Raw genomic sequence first — 27,207 nt, 5'->3', positions numbered from 1 at the left:
CAGCGCAGGACGGGAGCCAGAAGTAACGCGGTCCTCGGACCCCGGGAACAGGTAATTATAAAACCGGGGATAGGGGGAGGCAATGGGGCAGCGGCGGTGGGGGCGGTGTGCGGTGCAGGGGATAGTGGCGGTGTGCGGTGCAGGGGTAGGGGGGAATGGCTAGGGGGCAGCGACGGTGGTTGGGAGGACCCCCGGACAGGCAGGGGTGAGAGAAGCGGGTGGCAGCGGTGGTCTCTGATTCAGCCAAAGCCACTGCAGTTCATTGATTTGAAGCGCCCGCTTTAAATCAATGATCTGCAGCGGCTTCTTGGGGGGTGGAGAAATAGCCGATAACTTATACCGGAATATCGGTATAAGTTATCGGCTATCGGCCTGCTACAGCTTATCGGTATCGGTCCTAAAAAAACTATATCGGTCGATCCCTAATACAAAGAGACCAAAAATAAGCAATTTGGGACTTTGGAATTTTTTTTACGTATATGCCATTGACCGTGCGGGGTTAAAGTAACATTACATTTTTATAGTTCAGACATTTACGCACGTGGGGATACCACATATGTTTATTTACATTTTTGTGAATAAAGTGGGAAAGGGGGGTCGGGGGTTCAAACCTTTGTTAGGGAAGGGGTTAATTGACATTTATTAACTTTTTAATTTTTTTATTTTAGCCCCCATAGGGGACTATAACATGCAATCATTGGATTGCATAAACTGATCAATGCTATGCCATTGCATGGCGTGGAACAATGTTATCTGTGCTCAATTGCTCCAGCCTTCATGGCTGGCTGGGAGCATCGAGCCACAGATCAGACAGCGAGGAGGCAGGTAAGGGCCCTCCCACTGTCCTCTCAGCTGATCGGACATTGCGGTTTTACCACAATTGTCCCAATCAGCTCCGCTGAGCTGCAAGGTTCATTTAGTTTTGTTTTAGGTGCCGCAATCAACTTTGATCGCGCCGTCTAATAGGTTAATGCCGGGCATCATCGTGATTGGTGATGTCTGGCATTAGACAAGGGTCCTGGCAGATAGCTCCTGAGTGCTCGTCATATAAGGGGACTGGTATGCCCTCTTGACCCAAAAGGTTAATGGATGCCTGATTATTTGCTATGTGAACTGTGGAATTAGGTGAGGAATATTTGTGTTCCATAATTATATTAAAGGGTATACCAGTATCAGATAACCGAATAAAATTTTTTTTTTAAATCACCCAAAGATATATAACGTACTAATATAGTGTTATTACAAATTGTACTGGCTTCAGCATATTTTTGTGTGATTCACCCCTGAAAGGAAATTGTGTCATTCTTCCATTTTTAGTGTGGTGTTCTCTTGGCAATTCTTCTTCTGTCTTAGGAAGCCTGGCTGGATCATGTCTCTGAGCTCGATTCCCACCCCTGTGTAATCCTAATTAATGTCAACACTTCACCACCTGTTACCAGCAGACAATGGATGTATACAGAACCTGCTGTAACCTCACAGATTGTTCCTGCTGTGTTTGCTGTGAAATGAGTTGTTTTGCAGCTAGGCTGGAGATTGGTAGGATTTCTGTGGGAGGGAAGTAAGCAAACTGGGAGGACTCTGATGAAGATCTGAGGGGAAGCAAAGCATTTTGGGAATAGTAGTACTGAGCAACTGCTCAATCAGGAAGTACAGGAATAAGCCTCCCCCTGCCCCCCCCCCACAAAAAAATAAATAAAATTAAAATAAATAAATAAATGAATGAGTAAAAAATAGCTTTTTAGTGGTTTCAGAACTGGGGCAGACAAGTAAGCAATGCTATATATTACCCCTTCAAGGGACTCCTTTCTTCTTTAAGGGACATCCTTTCCCCTTTCTTTTTTCAAAACTAGGCATTGATGACTCAAGCAGGTGGGCTGTATTAGAAAGTTAATATGATGGACCCATTTATATATTCACAAATGTATAACCTGTAAATGGTATAATATTGTATGACACCACACATTTATTACTGCCATTAGGTTGCTTATTCAGTCATTATATGCATGTAGTGTACTACTGGGTTGATTTACCATTCGTGACACCAGGGTAGAGTTAACCACCACACTTTAAGGTTTAGACAGTTCTCCAGGGCCAAGTACAGGGGACAATAATGACCAAAGATGCAGGGTTACAGAAAACTTTTACTGAGGCAGGAATGATGGTAAAATCCTTTATAGTACAGGTCAGAGCATCGGAGATGCAGAGTAACCCTTGGGAGCCTGTTGCCTTGCCGGGACTTGTTGTTACTTTTGCTTGACTGTATTATGTTTTCTGCACACTTTATACTTTAGCTTTAGACTTGTGACAACCCACGCCGAATTAGACTAACTGAATATTCCCCCGTAGCTTCTAGCTTATCACCAGGCTCGGAACTGTCCCTGCGCAAAGGGGTGCTTGTAAATGACATGGCTGTAGATTTTAGGCTTCTCCTCCGGCCTACTCAGATTATCACAGACTTCTTACCAATCTTCTCCACACTGTACCTCAGCTCACACTAGCTGGAACTAAACTGAGACTGAACAACCCCCCCCCCCCCCCCCCCCATTACACTACACAAGGATTAAGGTGAGGGCATAAGGATCACCTGGTTTACTCTGCATGACTTCCCTTAAGGTTACAATAACACCGATAAACATATGTATAGCACAAAATGTTAATACAACAAAATACAATTTACCCTAGAGCAGAGGGCCAGAACAGTGACACAGGAAGTGCCTGAGGCAACATTTACCGGACATCTTCCTGTACTGGGTCACCACATTATTTTATATTGTGATTTCTTTTTTCTTTACGGATTTAAATACGAATTAATCAAGCTGTTATTTTCTATCTGCTTAAACTTATTTCAATATCATTTTGTGTATTTTTTTTATCCTTTCTCTTACTTAGATGTCATGCCCATAACAGTGATTACTCTGAACATATGCCATTAGTCAGATATTTAGTGTAGTTGACAGTCTTGGTTTTCAGATATCATGCAGAAATACAGAAATACTTCATAAACTTTTTATTCAGAAACTAATCTTTGATGCGTTTGAAAAACATATATATATATATATATATATATGATGCAGCATTTTTCTGTCATTACCATCATTATCAAGAAAGTCACTTACCTTGTTAAGCCGCTTTATTTCACTTTCATAGCTGTCATTTCTTTTTCTGAGAACATGATTTAGCTTTTTCAGTATATAATTTTCATCTTTTATGTTGCGTAGTTCCAAAGTAAATTTGTCTTTTGATTGCTAAAAGAAAAAAAATATATCTATAATTTTGTAGCCTCCGATGTCCTGATTCCAAAGCATCTATTTTTTTTTCTTTTTTTGTGATTAGGGCCACTGAGTGCTGAGGGTCCTTTTGCATAACAATCACCTGTCATCTTGCTTCACTTACTAAAAAGCTCTAAACTGCCTTTGGCAAAAACATCAGCACAAGAACTGTGCATCAGGAGCCTTGTGAAATACGGTAGATTGTTATGGTCAAATAGCTACACACAAGCCTAAGATCACAATGCACAGTATTAAGAATGAGTATGACCGTAATGTAAAATGTTCCATTATTTTACAGTAAATGGTAATGTTAAGCATACGGAGAGATTTTAGACAAACTTTGAGCTAGCTGTTAGAAAAAAGTTATTTCCTGTTTCAATATGACCGTGTCCCCGTGCACAAAGTAAGGTTTCTAAAGTAGACACGTTCACAACGGGAAAATTTGGTTCTGGTTGCTTAGTTTAGTTTTGTTAAGCACATTTTTTGTATTCTGTTTATTTATTGTTCTGCTTTAATTTTGACCTCATAAGTTATTCTGAATGTTCGTTATTCACATAACGTGTATCATCATCACCCTGTCATCATCCCCCCTTCATCATCCCCCTGTCATCATCCCGCCCTTCATCATCACCGCCTGTCATCATCACCGAATGTCATCATCACCACCTGTCACCATCCCCCCTGTCATCATCCAGACCACTGTCATCATCCCTCCCCCTTCATCATCACCGCCTGTCAATCCCTTCATCAGTGGTCTTCAACCTGCGGACCTCCAGATGTTGCAAAACTATAACTCCCAGCATGCCCAGGCAGCCATCGGCTGTCCGGGCATGCTGGGAGTTGTAGTTTTGAAACACCTGAAGGTCCGCAGGTTGAAGACCACTGCGGCCTTCGGCATCATCCAGACCCCCCCCTTTAGTTTTCTACTCACCTCCCCTCGGTGGGAAGGAAGGTTAGCCGGTCCGGGCCATCTATGCTGCAGGGACCGTCCAGTGGGGAGGGTTAGTCGTTCCGGGCTGTCCTCTTCTCCGCTCCGGGCCCGGCCCCGGACTAGTGACGTTGCCTTGACGACGACACACGGGGACGTTCATACGTTCAACCTGTGGACCTCCAGGTGTTTCAAAACTACAACTCCCAGCATGCATGGACAGCTGATGGCTGTCCGGGCATGCTGGGAGTTGTAGTTTTGCAACATCTGGAGGTCCGCAGGTTGAAGACCACTGAGAAGGGATTGACAGGCGGAGAGTTCACTCGAGTATAATCCGAGGGGGGCGTTTTCAGCACAAAAAATTGTGCTGAAAAACTCGGCTTATAATCGAGTATATACGGTATGCAAAATTAAGTATTTAAAATTATTGGTTATTCTGGAATTATGGAGTGAAATTATTGTTTTATACCAAATAAATGTGTTCCTATGGTAAAGTTACAAAAGAGAGATATATCAAAACCTTTGCAGAGGAAAAGTAGAGCAGTTGCCCATAGCAACCAATCAGATTGCTTTTTTTTCTTTAAAGGACTCTAAAAAATTAAAGAAGCAATCTAATTGGTTGCTATGGGCAACTTCACCACTTTTGGTTTTGACAAATCTCCCCCAACTTCTCTCTGTGACAAAATCACCTCCACCTCCTACTAAAACATAAACACCTTCCTCCCTGTCTGATAATGATCGCTAGAGATGAGTGAATTTTTGAAAAATTCAATTCGGCCGATTCTCAGAATTTTCCCAAAAAATGTGCTTAGTTCCAAATTTATTTGCGGCAATTCACTATAAAAAAACGGCTATTTCTGGCCAACAGACAGACACAATAGGGGTGTAGAACACTTTGCCCTGCCGTAACACACATAGGGTATGTGCTAGGTTAGTGAAATAATACTGTTATTCAGTATGACATGCAGATTCTTTTAGAAATGTCCTTTATGCCATGATAATGTAGTGACAAGAGTTACCTTCCATTCTGGACTTCTTACCTGCCTTTTATGAATCAAAGTTATTTATTTACATTCTATTAAATTCTTTTTCTATTAAATTATATTAAATTCACAGTATCTAGGCCCTTGACACTTTAACAGGAACAAAATAGTACACTACTGAGATGTACATATGTGGTATGCACTTATGAGGGGAAGACAATGCGCTCCAGTATGCTTAAAAAAGTATTTGTGCACAACACCAGCAGTGCACACCAGTGCTGCAGCACACAGTCGCTGTGTACAACAGCCAAAATTGCACTTCCTCTCTCAATCTAACTCCCTTCCCTATCAGTGCTTCTAGGCAGGATTTGAGCTTGAGCTGAATCGCTGCTGTTCTGTGAAACACACTGCTCTCTGTCCCTTTCTCTGTCCAACAGAACGCTGACTTGACAAGGAGGTGAATCGCTGCAGGAAAAAAGCTTTTTTGTGCAACACTCAGCACTGTCTGTCCCTATCTATCTCTCTGCAGTGAAAGGCTGAAGTGATTGGCCGCAAGATGGGTGCTGATTACATAGGGTTGTAACATCACAGGGGTGACAGGCTGGTGATAGGCTGCATGCTGCATGGGATTCAGGGTTATCCTGCCTATTCTTGTTTCTGCCTTCCCAGGATTCCTTGCCCCATGTCCTCACATGTGGATCCGCCATTTTATATGCTCTGGAGCCTGGACCGCACTAAATGGAATTTAATGAAGCGATTTGCGTGATCGAATCATGCCGATATTCGCATTCGTTGCGAATGGAATTTTTCCTGAAATTCATAACGAATTCGGATTAATCAGATTCAATTCGCTCATCCCTAATGATCGCTGATATCTGCCATTAAGACCAGGGTGTGGATAGCAACCAGGGCCCGCCATTTATGAAGCGTGTACAGCCCTGTTCTTGTGAATATCGCCGCGTTCAGTTCACGTAAATCGCTTCATTAAACTCCATTTAGTTTGGTCTAGGCTCCAGGGGTGGGGCATCTAAAATAGCACATCCACATGATAGGACATGAGGCAAAGAATCCTTGGAAGGCGGGAACAAGGGTCGGCGGAATGACCCTGAATCAGCAGTCAGTCACCCCTGTGATGTCACAGCCCTATATAATCGACAGCCATCTTGCGGCCAGTCACATCAGTAGTCTATTACAGAGAAAGAGGGACAGACAGCAGTATATGTTGCACAGGAAAGCATTTGCACAGAAAAGCTCTCAGGCCATTGGTCCTGTGACAGTTTGCGACTGAGTCTACAGTCGCTGATGAGTAGCTTTCTTCACTTGCATAGTTCAGCAACTCATCAGCAGGTAGACTTGGAGCAGGACCTGAACCATCAGGTGGTGGCATACCTTGACATGACCATGCCAACACACCTTGAAGATCTGCCGGACTTCTGGGCAGCCAAACTTGATTTGTGGCTGCAACTAGCAGAGTTTGCCTTGGAAAAGCTGTCCTGCCCGGCCAGTAGTGTGCCATCAGAGAAGGTGTTTTGTGCAGTGTGGGCCACAGTAACCCCAAGGAGAACTCGCCTGTACACAAAAAATGAATCAGGCATGGATCAGCCAGGATTTCCACCCACCAATGCCTGATGCATCAGAGTAGATTGACCATGGTGCCACACCAACACTTCACAAATATGGATAGTGCAAAACAAATTTAAGGTGCTGCTCCCCAGTTACAGACACTCCTCGGCATCAGACCACAAGTAAGTATTGAGGATATGCATTAGCTAAAACTTAACTTTTCTTAGGATAAAATTTATGGACCCAACATTTTTTTAAATCAAACAAAAGGAAAGGTATGTACAAAACACCATGTGCCACCTACACCACCAAGTATTAATGTGATGCAAAGACCTATAAAAGGTGGAAGGGAACAATGTATGGTCCATTGTAACCGTGGGGTTAAAAACTTCCCCTGTAAGGCCCTACTCTCGCATTATTAATTTTCTTCTTGGCAAGTGTTACTCTCACTAAAAAGGGCGGCCCCACACAGGAACCTCTCCCTATTTCCACCTACAAACACTGCCATTTCAAAGGGTCCCCACCACCCCACTATTTCACTTTCTTGACTCCTGATGCTGCTGATGCCACCTCCAGCCTGTCTCATACTGCCCCCATATGTTCTCATCATGCTGATGCCACCTCCAGGCTGTATAATTCTGCAACTATATGGTTTCCTCATGCTGCCGCCAACTCCAGGCTGTCATTCAGCCACTATACGGTCTCCTCATGTTGCTGGGACATTACCTAAACATTTCTATGATAGCACTAGCTACCGTAAATCTTCAATTTAAATTAGAAAATTTATCTTTTTATCTTAGGGATGGTCTGTTCTTGCTGCCGCCAACTCCAGGCTGTGTCATTCAGCCACTAAATGGTCTCCTCATGCTTCCGCCACCTCGAGGCTGTGTCACTGTACTGCCATGTGGTCTCCTCATGCTGCTGGCACATTAAATAAAAAATTTTAGGTTCTTCTATTTGAAATCTTCAATTTAAATGTTAAAAAATATCTTTAATCTTTTCAGTTGTGAGGCCCTATGGTCTCGTCAGGCTGTTGCCACCTCCATGCTGTGTCATTCAGCCACTATATGGTCTCCTCATACTGATGCCACCTCCAAGCTCTGTCATTGTGCTGATTTGCAACAGTGATTCTAATAGCAACACCTCTAATCTGCATGTCATACTGAATAACAGTATTATTTCACTAACCCAGCACACCCCCTATGCGTGTTAAAGCAAGGCAAAGTGTTCTACACCCCTATTGAGGCTCTCTGTTGGCCAGAAATAGCCATTTTAAATACAGATTCTCCGCGAATAAATTCGGACTGAACCAAATTGTTTAGGAAAATTCAGTGAATCGGCCGAATTGAATTTTTCAAAAATTCGCTCATCTCTACTGTAATCTTTCTATTTCTTTATATATTCAAAAGTTACACATAATAAATAATAATAATAATAATAATTATTATTATTATTATTATTAATACCTGCCACATGTGCTCTTCATTTTCTTAATCTGTAACCACTTTCCCCCACTGCTGAACACTTTCCTCACCAAATCTCTGGTGGTATAGTGTCTCGTTAAGTTCTGAAACCTAAATAAAAAATTTTATGCAAGAAAGAGGTTAAAAACTTTTTGCAAAGTTTCTTTTTTTATTTTAGATGCACTGGAGAAATAATAATAATTAAAATAAAAAATAGTGTCAATGGTGGATAGTCTTTAGGGTCTGTTCACATGTACAGTATCCTGCCCATATTTGATGTACAGAATTTGAATTTGTCTGACCACAGTGCTCTCTGCTGACACCTTTGTCCATGTCAGAAACTGTGCAGAGTACAAGCAAATCCCCATAGCAAACCTCTCCTGCTCTGGACAGTTCCTGATACGGATAGAGGTGTCAGCAGAAAGCACTATGGCCAGACTAGGAAGAGCTTTACAACTTCCTTTGGAGGATACATCAGCTGATAAGTACTGGAAGGATTAAGATAAAAAAATATGATTTTCCATCCGTTCTTCATAGTCTGTAAGCTCTCGCAAGCAGGGCCCTCCCTCCTCCTGTTTGTATATTTAGTGTGTAATATTGTTACTGTATGTCTGATACTTGCCTTCATTTGTACCCCAAAATTTAAAGTGCTGCGTAATCTGTTGGGGCATTTATATACAAAATTATTATTTTTATTATAAGATGATTAAAGGGTGTCCTTTTGCCAGATTAAAGGGGTATTCCAGAAAAAAGCTTTATATATATATATATATATATATATATATATATATATATATATTATATATATATATCAACTGGCTCCAGAAAGTTTTTGTAAATTACTTCTATTAAAAAATCTTAATCCTTTCAATAATTATCAGCTGCTGAAGTTGAGTTGTTGTTTTCTGTCTGACAACAGTGCTCTCTGCTGACATCTCTGCTTGTCTCAGGAACTGCACAGAGTAGAAGAGGTTTGCTACGGGGATTTGCTTCTAAACTGGGCGGTTCCCGAGACACATGTCATCAGAGAGCACTTAGACAGAAAAAAACAACTCAACTTCAGCAGCTCATAAGTACTGAAAGGAGTAAGATTTTTTTAATATAAGTAATTTACAAATCTGTTTAACTTTCTGGAGCCAGTTGATATATATAAAAAAAGGTTTTTCCAGGATAACCCCTTTAAGTGTTTAGCTAATCTTCAAGACCTCCAAAGATGAAAGAGGGGGCAATGGATAATAGAGGGGGACCTCCTCCTATCAGAAGATCATGCACGACCTAAATCCATAAATTTTAAGTGTCATCAGAAGCTAGAATAAATGTCTCACAATTAAAGGGGACCCCTGCAATCTCGGCTGCGGCACTTTGCTGTCATCACTGCACAGAGCAAAGTCGCTCTGTGGGTAATGATGGGCGATACAGGGACCGGAGTATTGTGACATCACAGCTCGTGGTGTCATGGCCTGCCCCCTTTAATGCAAGTCTATGGGAGGGGGCTTGGAGGCCGCCAAGAGTGGGACCCCCGCAATCAGACATCTTGTCCTCTATCCTTTGGATAGGGGATAAGATGTCTAGGGGCGGAGTACCCCTTTAAACATGGCACAAGTCACCTGCCACACAGTGTTTAGGAATTCCTAAGCTAATTTAGATAACTGCTACACAGTGCTAAATTTACCCAATATTCTGCTTCAATAAAGGGCATCCTCCAAGTTAGTATACAATACAGAAGTACACAAATTTTTGTCTAGTGTTTGTATATTTTATTTACTTAAACCGTATTAGAATGAATTGATTATAAGGGCAAAGAAAAAAAGTAAAATACAATGCATATATTAAAGGGGTGCTCCGGTAGAAAGCCTTTTTTTTTTAAATCAACTGGTGCCAGAAAGTTAAACAGATTTGTAAATTAAAATGCAAAAAGAAGCACATACGTGCACTCACCGCAAAGCAGGGACAATCGAGCCTGGAGATCCGGTGGCTGTAACTGGATGGCGGGTCCCGGTGTCGGCGCTGGTGTGTGGCGCTCAGAGGCTACGGTGGCTGTTTCACAAACTAGTGCGTGCTTCTTCCTGCCTGAGGCCCCTTGACAACTTATCCCCTATCCAAAGGAGAGGGGATAAAATCCCTGATCGCTGGGGGTTCGGCCCTGGGATTTCTGTGATCTTCTGGCTTCCATCCTGGTGTTCTGAACATTTATGTTCAGAACACCAGGTTCGGGCGGCCATTGTCGTGATGTCACACCACTCCCCCTCCCCTCATGTCTATGGAAGGGGGCGTGAAGGCTGTGGTTGCCTGAACCCGGCAATTTGAACACAAATGTTCAGAATTCCGAGTTGCGGCTGCTTAAGGGATAAGATGTCCACGGGCGAAGTACCCCTTTAATGTAGAAAGAGCAGAGTGGCGTGTAAATAATGGCCAAGGTCTACCTTCAGAAAATATATTGATAATGGGGATGGGGGCTGTTAGTATGATTTATTTATTTTTTTATCTTCTAATTCCGGTTACATTTGTGCATGCCACAATTATCCTGTCTACCAGAGGGGCAACATTTTCAACAACCCCAGGCAGTGAAAAGGTTAAGCTAACTTTACTCACTACTTTAATTTACAGTTTTGTTAAATTTTTTAATATATTAAATGGTAGAACGCAGTAGTCTGAACCCACCAATGTTTGTTCCCATATTTTTGGAAAATACAAAAACTGGAACACAATATTAACAAATGCGTATGAGGATACAGAACAGAAAATACCTTGTTTTCATAAGTCTGTTTCATGTATATGAAATGCTGATTCCATTGCTTGTTTACTTTCAACAACTGCAATATTAAATTAACTAATGTTTTAATCCAAATTACGGTAAACATATATTTTTTAAATAAATGTTTGGAAATTTTGATAAAATGTCACCTGGCAGTTTTGATTGTCCAATCCTCTCTACCAACACCACTGGGTCCTCACATAGACTTAAATGAACAGCCCTAGACACTTGGACTGAATACACCACATTACGGTAATTCCAGAAGTGTCAGATTTTTTTCACAATGTTTTTTTGCACACTCACCATGGATCTTACACCAGAAGAAATCTTCATGGCGGTCTAAGCCGGATATTGAAAAAAAAAAAAACTGGACAACTCTGATTAGAGAAGACGTCACTTGTAGGTCCTTAAACCAAATGGGCTATAGGACTGGCCATAGGGGCGGAGCTGGGGCAGGTCATGAGAGAGCTCAGGCCTTGAGCTCTGAAAGGGCCCCCAAAATTTTTGATGATAACCTTGACTACAAAGCTGTTGGTAAAATTTGCAGCAATTATGACTTTTATGGATTTAACCGAAGGGGGAATTTTTTTTTCCAGGCCACAGGATGTTGGCAGCAGCTACGTTAAAAACATTTAGCATTTTTTTTACTCACTGAAGAGCTGCCCCCCATTAATGCTGCTGATTTATGCACAGGCCCATGGCAACCTAATGACAATAGAATCCTGGTCACATTTGCTTTCTGGCATATTCAAAAGGTATTCTCATCACAAAAAGAACTGATGTATTACAAGGATATGTCATCACATTTTGATCATTGGTGGATCTCTGGTTTTAGCAATGTTAGATCTAAACTTTTGTGCTGATTCATTTCTAAATATGTCAATATAGCCACCTGAGCTTTTCTTTTTGGACACAGAGATCTAAATGCACCTAGAGTTATTTGACAGAATTCTGACTGCATGCATAAAACTCAAAACTCAACAATAAACTATGCAGTATGCTAAAAATAGTACCCACAACGAGACAAGGAGCATAGATGTAGTAGTCCAGGCTAGTTGGGGTAGTAATTCCTTGTGTAAAGCATATTGCAGTGTCATGTATGGCGGGTTGGTCTGGCTAACCTGATGTGTCCCCCTGTGAACCCATGTAACTTTTGGAAATGGGGGTGGGGGATGGGGGGTGTCTTGCAAAGTATATGAAGTCCTTTACCCTGGGATATACTTGGTGAGGTTCTGGGAGGTGTAAATGTGATGTTGTGTGCAGCAAAAATACAGAATGAATACAAAATCAATAAAAACAGAATGAAGCTCTACTAAGACTTTTGTGCAAAATTCAAATAATACAGTTACTTAATAGTAACTTAATGTTACAGGACGTCAGGACTACAGGAGCTTAGGCATAGCTTCCTTTGTAGTTGCTTGGTAAGCAGTTATGCGGACAAAAAGTCTCTAAATATGCTTTTTGCACTTTTAATGATGTTGCTAATGACTGTGAATTTATGGAACGGTCTACCTCAGGAACTGGTCACAGCAGGAACAATTAACAGCTTTAAAACAGGATTAGATACATTCCTGGAACAAAATAAGATTAATGCTTATGAAGAAATATAAAATCTCATCCCTTCCCCAATATCGCGCCACACCCCTACCCCTTAATTCCCTGGTTGAACTTGATGGACATATGTCTTTTTTCGACCGTACTAACTATGTAACTATGTAACTATGTAACTATATGTTAGTGAAGGTAGATATGTGGTGCAATTAGGTTATACTCCACCATAGAGTTCCTACACAAGTTGGTTGACTGTGGTGTAAACAGTTGAGAAACTTTTTTCACTGTTTGCGACATGACACTATATTGCAGGCCATATGCTTAAGAGTTTATTGTGACATGAAAGCTAAGCAGCACTAACTCCGGCTGGAAGCCCACAAAAAGATTGGTGTATGCAGAAGGGTCCTAGTTCAGCTATGCCCTTCTTATGACTATACAAATCTCCTTCTTGGAGTAAAGAACAGAAATTTGGAGAGGATTCTCAGCATGGACTAGAGACAGTCTTGAGTGAAAATCATTATCCTATCCAGATCACCTTCTGGGTAAATTCTAGCAATTGGAATCTAACTTGCTTGCAACAGGCTTTTACTTCAACTGGATGTTATCTAGGCGTAAACAGCTTTTCATCACAGAGCCAAGTAGAATAGCCTCTTACTAGATGAGCACTTTTCTCTGGCCTGGGCAAAACTAAACTGCTTCCACCCCTCCGGAGAGAAATATTTGGGAACTCTCCCATCAGCCTTCTACTGGTTTGTGCACATACACTAACCAGGGTGAGTCATCATGTGACCAAGTTTCAATTCATTCTTACACATATTCACATATGTCACCAGTGGTGGCAGTAAAGAGTAAACTGTTAACGTTTACACAGTCTAATACCTCACTGTGTACAGTAGTGGAAATGTAGAGCATAACTTAAATTGTTTTGCATATTTAAGTCACAATAGTGACACTAAAAGTGACATTTTGTTGTTAGATGTGCCTTTTTTAAATTTTTATATATTTTTGGATTTTTTTTTTCTTTGTTTTGTTTTGTTATTTAAGTGCTTACATGAGAATATGGAGAAAACAAGCAACCTGTAACTTGGCTGCTGCAAAGTTGACCTTGCCCCTCTCCCTGCTGGTAGTCTCACACTTCTCTTCCTCGTGTATTTTTGTTCAAAATGAGGGGAGAATACGTTTTTTCAATAACTCTGCAGGGACATTTTGGTGGTAGAGTGGTAAAGTATGTAAACTCAATTTTTTTTTTTAGGTAAAGTGGTAAACTCAATTTTTTTTTTAGTCCTGTTTCGTGATATAATTATTTCATGCAGTTGTACTTTTTACCCTTCATTTTACCATATAATACATTCCAAAGCCTGAAGAAAATTATTTGTGGGGTTCACTTTTTGCACTATGATTTGTGTATCTGGATGACTTTTGCATAGATCAGACTTCTTATTACTACTTATATAATTTTCTCTGGTTTCCGATGTGACAAAAAATCAGCAATTTTGGCATTTTGTATTTTGTTCATCTATGCAGTTGATTGTTCTAGATCAATAAAGTTATCTTTTTATAGTTCAGACAAATATGCACACAGCAATAGCAAATATGTTGTCCACTCTGCGATTGCTTGGCTCAGTACAGTCAGGGACACGTGCATATGTTTGCTCAGTACCATCAAGGACACACATACGCTCAGCACACTCAGGAGCACACACAGTTACATTTAGTACAGTCAGAGGCACAGGTACATTCAGCACAGTCAGGCACACAAGTAGGCTCAGTAAAGTCAGGGGCACACGTGTGCACATACAGTCAGGGACACACACACATATGGTCAGTACAGTCAAGCACACACGTACACTCAGTACAGTCATGGGCAAACAGTAAGGGACAAACACATATATGCACAATACAATCAGGGACACAATGTAGGCTTAGTACAGTCAGGGGCACACATATGCACATACAGTCAGGGACACACACACATATGGTCAGTACAGTCAAGCACACACGTACACTCAGTACAGTCATGGGCAAACAGTCAGGGACAAGCACATGTATGCACAATACAATCAGGGACACAATGTAGGCTGGGTACAGTCAGGGAAACACAGACGCTTAGTACTGTCAAGGACACACATATGAATAGTACAGTGGAGGACACACATACACTCAGCACAGTCAGGGAGACACCTATACTCAGTACAGATAGGGACACATGCATGCTCAGTACAGTCAGTGAGCTAGAACAAGTCAGCATGAAACATTGCTCCTCTCTCTCTCTCTTAGTGGAATGCACCTACTGTATGTCCATCCCCACAAACTCAAATAATTGAATCTGAACCACTGGTGATTGCCATCATTTTTATTATTCTACTGTTAACTAGTCAGGTACACACATATACTCAGCACAATCGGGGACATAAGTACGCTCAGTACAATCAGAGACACGTGTATGCTCAGTATAGTCAGAGAAACACAGTTTTAAATGTTTTTTAAATGTTGCATTGCATCAATCTATTGTTCTATTGTTGCCTGAAACCAATGAGTCCAGCCACATATTATGCATATGTGATTGATTTATATTTTTTTATACATTTTACCTGATAGTTTTTCATGGTCCAGTTGGAATTATATAATTTAGCATTGTCTCTCAGTCTCTGAACAGTCTGTAATTAAATATATGACTATAAAATATGTTGACATCTATTGACCACTCTGGAACATCTGAAGTAAGGGGATCACTGACTTCCTGCTTTATAGAACAAGTTCTTGGCAATGGGTACATATTGGGTTATGTTATCCGACAAAGTTCATATTGATAACTCATTAGGAGACCAGAACTACATTTCACACCAAAATGTCTTTCAGTGAAATATAAAAGAAATAATACAAAAAGAATGAATACCTCTGTTTTCTGAGTTTCTAGAATCCATATCCTATGCTCATATTCTTCTGTAAATGTATTGTGTTGTGTTCTTGTCTGTATTAAGGCCAAAAATGCCAGTGTTAGTATCATCTACAAAGTTTGGTATGTATACATTTAGGATTTAACCTCTATATATGATGTAATAGGGCCCTCACAGAACTTGTCTTAAAAATGTTAATCCTTGTTGCAAGATTAATAACCTAAATCTTGCTTTTCTGTTATGATAAGGTCACCTGTAGTCTTGTAGTCACACAACTACAAAAAACACTTGCTAAAAATGCAGTGGCTAAAAATGCAGTGGCTAAAAATGCAGTGACTTAAAACATCTCTTTGAGATTTTGTGATGCAAAGGTCAAAAACAATAAACAAAAAAATGTACTTGTACTCTGGACAGTTCCTGACATGGACAGATGTGTCAGCAAAGAACACTGTTGTCAGACTGAAAATAAATTTAAAAAGAAAATAACTTTCTCTGTAGTATACAGCATCTGATAAGTACTGGAAGGATTAAGATTTTTAAATCTGTTTAACTTTCTGAAGTTGATTTAAAAAACAAATTTCCACCAGAGTATCCCTTTAAAGCTAAGTACTAAAGCATCAAATGACATTTTTATGCATACTGTATACCAGTACTGATGAAGACGCTGCTAGTAGTTTTCCAACTTACCACAGAATGGTTGAGAACTAATACATGTGATATTCTTAATAGGGTAGAAACACATAATAGGTCATCATATATAATTAAAAGTGATTTGCACCAGAAAGAACTAAAACAATTGGAAAATGTGGTCATCTAGCACACATCACAGCTCTGCGCAACAGCATAGATGTCTTGGACTTAACCTTTCTCCAACTGAAGGGCTGACATGACGTTCTTTCCCTATCTGCTACCCACAACATTTTAACATATTGTGACGATCCGTCTTGGGGATTAGCTCTGGGATCGTCCTGGACCACGCCACAGGATGCGTTTCTTCTTAATAAACCAGCAAACAAACGCTTATAATGCAAATCTGGCACCTTGCCAGTTTTATTAGACAGGTTGCAGGGAAAGAAATAAACAAAAAAAGCAGGAACAAAACAAAATCCTAGACCGTCTGGTCACTGACTAAACAGATCAGCTTGTCCTGACTAACAACCGCTGAGCTTCCCTCAGCCGGTTAAACATATGTCCCCTGCAACCTTTTACTTACAATTCATGTCACTCTCTTTGAGCCACTCATAGCTCGGGCTGTGTACTCCTCAGCAGGCTCTGTCTCTTCCCTACAGCCCCCATGCTGTCTCCTAGGAATAGTCCACATTAGACTGAGTCTCCATCTCATATACACACCTCCCTTCCCTCCTGCCTCATTACTTAAGAAGCAGGTGAGAGCTTCTGCAGGGTGAGCCAAGGAAATACACCCTTTCCTTGCCACACTGCCACAATATGAATACCACAATCTAACACAATTACCTCACGATACGCTAAACAATGTAAGTACAACCAACTGCCCCATGAAAATGCAGATATCGCACAACTAAATCTTACGTTTTACCATAAACCCGATAAGTTCAATTTTATATAGCTTTAAAGGGTTACTCTGGCCCTAAGACATCTTATCCACTATCCAAAGGATAGGGGATAAGATGTCTGATCGCTGTGGTCCCGCCACTGGGGACCCCCACAATCTACACAATCTAGCATGCAGCACCCACCTGTGAGCACTGCAGGAAGAGCTGGATGCTCCAAGTCTTATGTCTCCCGACCACAGGGACGGAATTTCGTGACATTATGACTCCGCCCCTGTGTGATGTCATGCCCCGTTTCCTCAATGCAAGTCTATGGGAGGGGGCGTGAGGTCACAGGTTGGTGCTACATGCTAGATTGCGGGGATCTCCAGCGGCAGACATCTATCAGACATCTTAACCCCTATCCTTTGGATAGGGGATAAGATGTCTTAGGGCCAGAGTACCCCTTTAATATTTATTTACTTGTTAATTTCTTTACCTACTTTAATACATAATGATAATTGTAATAACTATTGTGCACTTTTAGTTTGCTTATGTGTAAGCATGTTCTTGAAGATTTGTATACACTATCACTGTGTATATGCTATAACACCTCAGTAACAATAATAGTTCTGAAAAAAGAAATCTTTAAAACCTATAACTCATACCCATGTGAATAGCTTCTGTTGGAATGTTTAAGTATCTTATATGAGTTTTTGGAGAAATATAATTTGTTCCTATATAGGTTTGGAAAGATAGAGTACAGATCTAAAACATGTCTTGTCTCCTTTAAGAAAACTTATGATGTCAAGTATGATCAATACAATGCTAATCAGTACTGTCAGTAGCCATGAGGCCTCTACACATGGGGTAAAAATTCTTTTTTTAGTGAAGAGTTAGTTCTGGCTTGTAGACCTTTAGGCATGTATGATGACAAGACATCTGAAAGAAGTTCACAGCGTCAAATTCTCTAAAAACAAAAGATCAAACTTAACAATAGTCATTATAAAGTCTTTAACTTGTTTAAGGTTATACTACTTATACTAGCTAAAAAATTATGCTATTTTATCTAAGGGATGATACCCACCCAAGTCATATTTATCAAGCCCACATTCTTTCAGGTATTTAATCACATAAATAGCTGCAGATTGGGTAGGATTACCTTTGGTTGAAAAGGCACCTTCCCTCACCCTCCAGGCTATATATAATTTTTCCATTTAACCTTTGGGGAGGGGGGCACTTTAATTGTCTTGGGTTCAAATGCGGTGTCACAATTCCTAAATTCAACACCAACTACTCTTTATTAATTCATGATTTCTATGCCAAAACTGATCAACTGATCACTGTAAATCAACAACTACCTCCTTAGTATCCTTCGCTCCATTGGCTTTACGTTGCTTTCTCAGTTTTCTTCTTTCCTATATCTCTTACTGAACTTTTAGTGTACTGTATGATTTAATAGCTATACTTCTTCACCTCTTCCCTTTGCTGTTTGGGATATCAGAGCTCAGTTCTAGGTCCTCTCCTATTTTCCTTTCACACAGCCTCTATTGGACAGACTAACGGTAGATATGGTTTTCAGTATTATCTCTATGCTGATGACACCCAGTTATATACCTCCTTCCATGATATCACAGCCTGCACTTCTACAAAACACCAATGACTGTCTCTGTGCCTCCTCTATCATCACATAGTCCCTCTGTCTGAATATTTCAAATACTTAATGTCTTGGACATCCACCATTAGAGGGGGGTAAATGTTTAAAAAATTTGATTCGGCCGATTCGCAGAATTTTTCTAATAAATTCAGTTTGATCCAAATATATTTGCGGCAAATCCCTCACTACAGAGAGCCTCAATAGGGGAGTAGAAAACTTTTCCTTGATGTAACAAGCATAGGAAATGTGCTGGGGTAGTGAAATAATACTGTTATTCGATATGACATGCAGATTACAGGCGTCACTTTTAGAATCACTGCTGCAGAACGGCACAATGACAGAGTCTGGATGTGGCAGCAGGGTTGGGAGACCATATGGCGTCACAATGTTGCTTGCAGTCTTTGAATGGGGAGTGCTTCCTTTGATGATCTCAATTGGCAGACTATGAAATGACTTCTAAACTCTCCCTGCCTTCCTGCCTGCAGTGATGTGGGCTTGAGGTTTAATGGATTTCCTCTGTGCTGATCTGTATTGTCAGTAATGCTGATTAGTGACCACACAGTGTCTGCTCTCTCTCTAGCCAGAAATAATGCGGGCTTGAGGTGTAAAGATCTGTATTATCAGTAACGGTGATTAGTGCGCACACACAGTCTCTGGTCTCTCAGCAAAACGGGAAATGCCCATCTTCGGCAATGGCTGCCAAATATATGGGGCTGTGACATCACAAGGCTGGCTGGTGATAGGCTGCATGTCGCCATGTGATTAAGGGTGTCCCCGTCTACACGCCTTCCCAGACTTCTTTGCCCCATGTCCTCACACGTGTAGCTGCCATTTTAGCCCCCCGGCCCACACAAAATGTAGTGAGTAGGCTCCAGAAATCTTGCCTACTCTGACTGTGGAAACAGACAAAACTGTGGATGGCATGGGCTAAGCTCTTGAGCCAGTGCAATCATAATGATGGACATGTGCGATAGATTGCAGTAGGTCCTTAGTGGTAGCTCAAATGTCACCAGGGGATTAAAGTTTTTTTTTTTCAAATGCTTAGACAAGTATGGAGTAGCTCTCCATACATGTCATAATACCTCAGAAGTATTTTTTATTATTTTTATTTTATTTAGCTCTGGTGTTTTGATGCTGGTAGGGGTTGCTGTAGAAACTCTTTGCCCTCTCACTGCACATTATTGAGCTGAACATTATCTGCTCCTATATTACAAGGTGAATTGTAGTGGTTTATGGTGGTGCTGACAGTTCTTCCAGTCTGACAGTCTATACACTGCAAAACTATACTGGTACTGACATACACTACCTGATCTGCTGCCTGGTATGTGAAAAATGCCCCCACCAGATACAGTGGAGAGACAAAAGGATGTTTGACATACAATACTTTAGGGAGGAGGCGATGGGATAATACTCCATGTTAAAAGTACTCAACATCACACAAGTAGGAATGGAACACTGGGTATATGGTCAAGTAAACTATAGACAATAGTAAGTGAAAAATAGTGCTGTAGTTAGGCATTTTGCACACACAGCTATATCCTTTTTTCTAATCTGTGTCTATTTTCTTATTATAATTTGTTTATTTCATTTTCTGTACATTATTCTTGCCTAAGCAGTTTTTAACAGCATTTTTTGATATCCCTTCAGTAAGTCCCATGGACATACACAACATTAGGTTGAAGTTGTCCAATTCACACGAGTAGGAGAGGTGTCTGAGCATGCTCTGTGACCATTCCAGAGGGAGTGGGAAGCTGATCTGTAAGCAACAGCTATTGTGTGTACCTCTGTTACCTATATACTGGTGTCACCTTTTCATGTACTGCTGTCTGTGATGATAAGGAGACTGCTGGGAATTAATCTATACAGAACAGGAAGTCTTAGCTTAGTTGTAGTTGCTTAACTGAAGAGACAAAAAGAACAGGAGGGGCGCGATCCTAGTGTATTACCATAATAAATTGAGACAGGGGTAGTAAATAAATTGTGCTCACCAGAGTTGGTTATGCTCAGAGCATAACATCTAAAGCAGCATTTCAATGAGCGGGTCAGCAGCCTTGGAGCACCCGATCCTCCAAGGGAGTTGGCAGGTAGTAGTAGTAGTTCTGGTAGTGTGCAAAAAATCTCCAATCTCCCAATAAAAGTATTTTCTTTATTTGTTAATAGTGGACATAAAAGAGGGTGGAGGCACTTTCATTTCTAGCTCCGACCGAGCTCATTATCAAGACGTGCATCTTTACCTGATGCACGTCTTGATAAAGAGCTCGGTCCGAGCTAGAAACGCATTGAAACTGCCTCCACCATCTTTTATGTCCACTATTAACAAATAAAGAAAATGTTTTTATTGGGAGAAGTGCCTCAATTGGAGATTTTTTGCACACTACCAGATTTAGCTTAGTTGTAGGCCTAGTGTCCAAAATGGAAACTGCAAGATTTCAGGATTATTTTAAAATGTTGTAAAATGGGAAATAACAAGAAAAAGTCTTCAAAAACCATGAAAAAAAAAAACATTTCATTTGAGTGTTTTTGTGTGCTCACCTTGGGAGGGCTTAATGTGTATTGGTTAAGTAGCTGCTGTCCAGTAGGAGGAAAAGTTTTCTCTGTTTCCCGTAGAGCATTCTGTTGAATCTGTTGTCTGATTACAGGGTTGAGTTCTATACTGTCACATCTATTTACAAATAAAGATTACAATTTAATACATAGAGGGATTAAGTGTTGCCTATCGTTTCCCATGGCCCAACTATAGGTGTTGCAGTGGTTGCAATTGCAACCAAGTCCCTAAGCTAAGCCCCCCCCCCTCGCTATTGGGGGAGGGGGCACCTGGCCACGCAGTGTTTAATGCTACCTGCAGGCCAGTGCGCATGCACATCATTGGTAGATTCAATGCTCTTTGCAGCTCAGAAACATATCCCAGGTTTAAGCATTAAAGGGGTAGACCACCCCTAGACATGTTATTCCCATTCAAAGGATAGGGGATAACATGTCTGATCACGGGGGTCCAGACGTCTGTGGCTGCAAGTCATCCAGCATGGAGCGGAGTTCCCTCCGTGCACAGGATGACTGGGGTGCCCAGCTGTTGGACCCTCGCGATCAGACATGTTATCCCCTATCATTAGGATAAGAGATAACATGTCTAGGGGCGGAATACCTTAATCTGAAGTTTATCATAATCTGAAAGAAATAAAACATGCGGCTCAAAGAATTATGGACAGAAAATTATGTGTGTGTGCACTAATGGCTGTTTTACTCAATAGAAAAAACATGGCAGATGGTCTGTATTTGAGCAGTAAAAACCCTCATTTTACAGCTGATTTATCAGACAAAAACTAGTAAAAATTTTGGAACATAGCCCTTTGTGCCCTTATTTAATAGGCAAAGCACCTGTGAAATCCACACTTCTCATTTCATTGACTAAAACACTTTTTGCCAATTAGCACTTGATGAAGTTATTAGAATTCATTCAAGCATTGTGAATTTTTGGAAAATCTTGGTAAAACTGTAATGGTGCTACAATGAATCTACAAAGTGTAAACATGGGCTTAACACACTGATTTAGTTAGTTTTTCTATGCACTGTGAATGTTTACTCAATGGCGGAACTTGTCTAAAGTGTCTAAAAGAGAAATTACATTTTGTTGTCAATAGCAACCAATCTGCGCTCAGTTTTAAATTTTTTTTTTAACTGCCCTAGTGGCATGACAGCTAAGCTCTGATTGGTTGCTATGGAGAAAAAGGGTTTATTTTAGACACTCGATAAACGTGTCTAATGCATGTGCTCAATGAAAGACAATCTGGGAGAGTAAGTAAAGCTTGTGCAAACCAACAGTGGAGCAGTTGCCCATAGCAACCCATCAGATTTTAGTTTAAATAATAAATAAAAAGAAATCTGGTTGGTTGCTATGGGCAACTGCTCCACTGTTCATCTGCACAAAGCTTAATAAATCTCCCCCAATAACACTACAACTATTGATTGTCTATAATTAATAGCACATCAGAGAAAACCTCAATATTTTATTATTTATTTAGTTACTTATTTATTTACTTATTTATTAATACAGAAATCTATGACATTACTTACTTTTGCATAGTTACGGTACATCATTTCTAATAAGTTACATAATTTCTGGAATCACATAGGGGAAGATTTATCAAAACCTGTGCAGGGGGAAAGCAGACTTGTTGCCCATAGCAACCAATCAGATCACTTCTTTGCTTAGAGAAGCAATCTGATTGGTTGCTATAGGCAACTGGTCAACTTTTCCTCTGCACAGTTTTTGAAAAATCTCCTCCAAAATGTTTATGTGCATTTTTAGTGGCAACTTTGTTGGGAAGTTTTTAGAGATAAAAGACATGGGAACATTCTCTGCTTATATTTTTAATACCAGTGACATCCTAATAGTGTCATCATGGTGTAGACATGACATTTTCATAGCTTTTTTCTTCAACATGTTTTTTAAAGGAAATATATCATGCAGAAAAATGTATCCCCTATCCAAAGGATCAGCGATAGGTTTTAGATCGCTGGGATGTCTGATCACTTGGACCCCCCGCAATCTCCTGCAGGGGACCCCGACAAGCCCCCTCCATCTATGAGAGAGTCGTTTAGCTATCTTCGGCTCTCCCATATAAGTACATGAAGGGGTGTCAGCCTCCGCTCTGTGCAGGGGTCGACATGCCCCATTCCTGTGGCGAGCCAGGGTCCCATGCAGGAAATCGCAGGGGGTCCCAGTAGTCGGACCCTCTGCGATCTAAAACCTATCCCCTATTTTTTGAATAGAGGATATGTTTTTCTGCATGATAGTTCTCCTTTAGTATCTTTTAAAAACACATTTTCCATGTGATATGAACTGATCTTACAAGTTAACTAGTCTTAACACCAATATATTTATAGAATTTTGCATACCTCTCTGAGTCCAAGCATTTATTCCAATACAATTTTAATTCAGATATTTCACATTTGTCTGCGTCTTGTTCATGTGAAGGCTAATGAAAAAATAGTATTGAAGGTTAAGAAATGCATAAAGGTAAGTGATAAATGTAAGTTTAGGTTCATATGTTTGTTTTCTGCAACTGCTAGAAAACTTTACATTGTGGATGCTGGAAAGCCACAATTCACATTATATTGTATTAGCATTTTAATCCACAATAATCTTCAGTAATTACAAGAAAAATATCATGATGGGTTCTCTACAACAGGGGTTCTCAACCCGTGGTACGCGTACCCCTAGGGGTACGCCACGGGTTGTGTGGGGGTATGCCGATGCGGACAAATACCGGCCATGCATTGGCCAGTATTTGTCAGCACACAGCTGAGAATGGCAGTGGCAGCCCTCTGTATAGTATCGCGGCCGCAGCTGGCCGGGGCTACTGTACGGGAGCTGCGTGGTTGCCAGGGAGACGTGTGACCTCCCCTGACATTGTGGGGAGGTGACGCACAGTGCAGGAGGATGTCACACATCAGTGCCACCGAATGGGACTCTGGGATGCACTTCATACCTGGGCAGGCCACAGGACGCACAGGGACGTGCAGGCCATGGGATGCGGGATGCCCTGATACTGATATTGTTTATTTTAATGCTAAACCATTTGATTTATCAAATAAACGAAATAAAAATCTAACAAAATCAAGTAACAATTTCTATAGAAACAATTTTTTATGGAAACATAAATATTCCTCATATTGTTTATTCACTCCAAATTAACTTCCAAGGAAGAAAGGAAAACATACAAAAAAAATTGTAAAAGAAACATTTGACCGCTCACCTTTTTATTTTGTCCCAAAAAAGTTACAAGTTAGAATATACGCTTGTATATGGTTAAAAGACAACTTTTATTGTAGATCCTTTAAAACGTCAGCAAGACAACATGAAGAATACATTTCACATACTGTAATATATGAATGTAAATTGATCCCTTCAGTTCACATAATATAGATGATTGTCAGAAGAATAAGATTACCAAGTCCATGTAGTAGGCCCTTATATTATGTGTACTGATTCCACCCCCCCCCCCCAACTAATCTCAATTTGTGTCCCTTTGTGTCTTTAGCTCCTTAAAAAAAAATCTTTCTTCCTCATCCTTATTTAACCCTTTAACATAGTTAAAGGTTCTCAGCATTTGGATAGGTTTAAATATATCTGTTGCAAAACATGGGACTTGAACAGTGGCACAGGCAGCAGAAATAACCCTGTTATTGCCTAATGTAAAAAAAAATAAATAAATCAGTGGATACCTAAAATAGCCTTTGCTTAGTACTTAACAGTTTTGTCACTATGTTGAATATTATGAAGTAAACCGCATATTTGTGCAGTGTCAGGTGAGTGCTGTAGTGTTATTTTCTCTTTGAGTTTTTGACATTTGCTGCCTTTTTGTAAGATGTAATAAAAAAAAGAGAGAGAAAGAGAGAGATTAAAAGAGACAATAGACAAGTACAACAACAAAATATAAATGATTTAACTGCAGAAAGCTATCAATATACTATACACTAAAACAATCCCATATTTTATATAAAGCATATAGAGGTATATTAAGTTTGAAACATGCATTAAACTTAAACTGCACAGATCAGTGATTTAATATTATTTATTATATAAATATTATTATATAAATTTATTATATAAATATATAAAATCAAAACTTACGATTTTATCTTCCATTTAGATCTTCAGCACAGAAAATCACTACCCAAGTTTCAGCTATCTGCACAAGTCTTACGTTTCAAAAGGTGTGAGTAGCATTAAAATTATGTACAGATTCATATATACCGGTATGTATATATATATATATATATATATATATATATATATATATATAAAAGATAAACCTCCCCTGCACTCAGAAAACCCCCATAAAAAGAGAAATGAAAGAAAATGTCTGCAGCTATCAGCACTGCCATCTCTGAACACCCGCCTACACCTTTTTAGTGTTAAATAAAAAGTAAGCTTCACTATCTGTATGAAGGATTCCCTCCTGATCTGTATAAACAAAGTCTTCTCCGCCTGCATATTATGGGAAAACACTAGAGGAAACCCTTCCGCCTTCACACTGGAACAATTGTATCAGTGCACACAAATGTCAGCTCGCTCAGTGTAGTTTACTGTAAGACAACCATTACATCTGCTTCTAGGAACCTGCCCTTTTTCTACAATTTCATGTACTATAATGATAATAAAACAATGGCGTTCATTAAACTTGTGCCCACGAAGTGGCATTTTCTTCTTTGTAATTATAATATCCTTCCTGACCTAGCTATGACTTCTGCAAAGGAGCATGTGAAAATGCTACAATATTGAACCTACAGTATATACTTGAGTATAAGCCGAGTTTTTCAGCACGATTTTTCGTGCTGAAAATGCCCCCCTCAGCTTATACTCGAGTGAACTCTCCGTCTGTCAATCCCTTCTCAGTGGTCTTCAACCTGCAGACCTCCAGATGTTGCAAAACTACAACTCCCAACATGCCCGGACAGCCATCGGCTGTCCGGGCATGCTGGGAGTTGTAGTTTTGAAACATCTGGAGGTCCGCAGGTTGAAGACCACTGCAGCCTTTGTCATCATCCCGACCCCCCCTTAGTTTTCTACTCACCTCCCCTCGGTGGGAAGGAAGGGTGAGCTTGTCCGGGCCATCTATGCTGCAGGGACCTTCCGGTGGGAAGGGTTAGTCGTTCCGGGCTGTCCATTTTCACCGGGAGGCCCTCTTCTCCGCTCCGGGCCGGCCCCGGCCTAGTGAAGTTGCCTTGACGACGACCACAGGGACGTCCGTGCACAGTAGACGTCCCTGCGCATGAACGTCCCTGTGCGTCGTCAGGGCAACGTCACTAGTCCGGGGCCGGAGAAGAGGGCGTCCCAGTGAAAATGGACAGCCCTGAATGACTATCCCTCCCCATAGATGGCCCTGACCAGCTCACCCTTCCTTCCCACCGAGGGGAGGTGAGTACAAAACTAAAGGGGGGTCTGGATGATGACGAAGGGCGCAGTGGTCTTCAACCTGCGGACCTCCAGATGTTTCAAAACTACAACTCCCAGCATGCCCGGACAGCCGATGGCTGTCCGGGCATGCTGGGAGTTGTAGTTTTGCAAGATCTGGAGGTCCACAGGTTGAAGACCACTGAAAGGGATTGACAGGCGGTGATGATGAAGGGGTGGAATGATGACGGGGGTGATGATGACGGGGTGATAATGACAGGGTGATGATGACGGGGTTGAAAATGACAGGGTCATGATGACGGGGGTGTTAATGACGGGGTCTGGATGATGACAGGGGGGATGATGACATGGGGGGATGATGTATTTCCCACAATAGGCTTATAGTCGAGTCAATAACTTTTCCTGGGTTCTTGGGGTGAAATTAGGGGCCTCGGCTTATATTCGGGTCGGCTTATACTTGAGTATATATGGTATATCAGAACTATGTAAAAAAAATCCTTAATATCTGCTTACCACTTTATACAGTAGGAATTGGCATGGAATTTAGGAAATCAGTTTATCATACTGCTATATTATTCTGTATCATATTCGGGAGAGCAGAAGAATATATCAATAAACACAAACAAAATATTATGAATAGCATTATATAGTAGTATTATTACCCTGTTACCCAAAGCCATAGATTGCTGACACATTGCTTAAGACATTATTTAAA

The 27,207-nt window shown here is 40.7% G+C and overlaps 1 protein-coding gene across 1 annotated transcript in view; it reads right to left on the bottom strand.

The window, feature by feature from the left end:
* LOC130354821 (TNFAIP3-interacting protein 3-like) overlaps nucleotides 1-22,715 on the bottom strand; it is a 36,210-nt gene extending 13,495 nt beyond the window's left edge. Inside the window, exons 1-4 of the mRNA XM_056555170.1 lie at nucleotides 22,646-22,715; nucleotides 21,107-21,236; nucleotides 15,409-15,483; nucleotides 3,117-3,245 (exon numbers count right to left, since the gene is read on the bottom strand). Of these exons, the coding sequence (XP_056411145.1) occupies nucleotides 3,117-3,245; nucleotides 15,409-15,483; nucleotides 21,107-21,236; nucleotides 22,646-22,653 (342 nt within the window). The 5' untranslated portion in view covers nucleotides 22,654-22,715. The remainder of the gene's footprint in view (nucleotides 1-3,116; nucleotides 3,246-15,408; nucleotides 15,484-21,106; nucleotides 21,237-22,645) is intronic.
* Nucleotides 22,716-27,207: the final 4,492 nt, after the last annotated feature.

This window comes from Hyla sarda, chromosome 1, assembly GCF_029499605.1.
Source record: "Hyla sarda isolate aHylSar1 chromosome 1, aHylSar1.hap1, whole genome shotgun sequence".
In the NCBI taxonomy this organism is placed as follows: domain Eukaryota; kingdom Metazoa; phylum Chordata; class Amphibia; order Anura; family Hylidae; genus Hyla; species Hyla sarda.
Note: the sequence above shows the minus strand (reverse complement) of the source record. Positions and strands in the feature narration are given on the sequence as shown.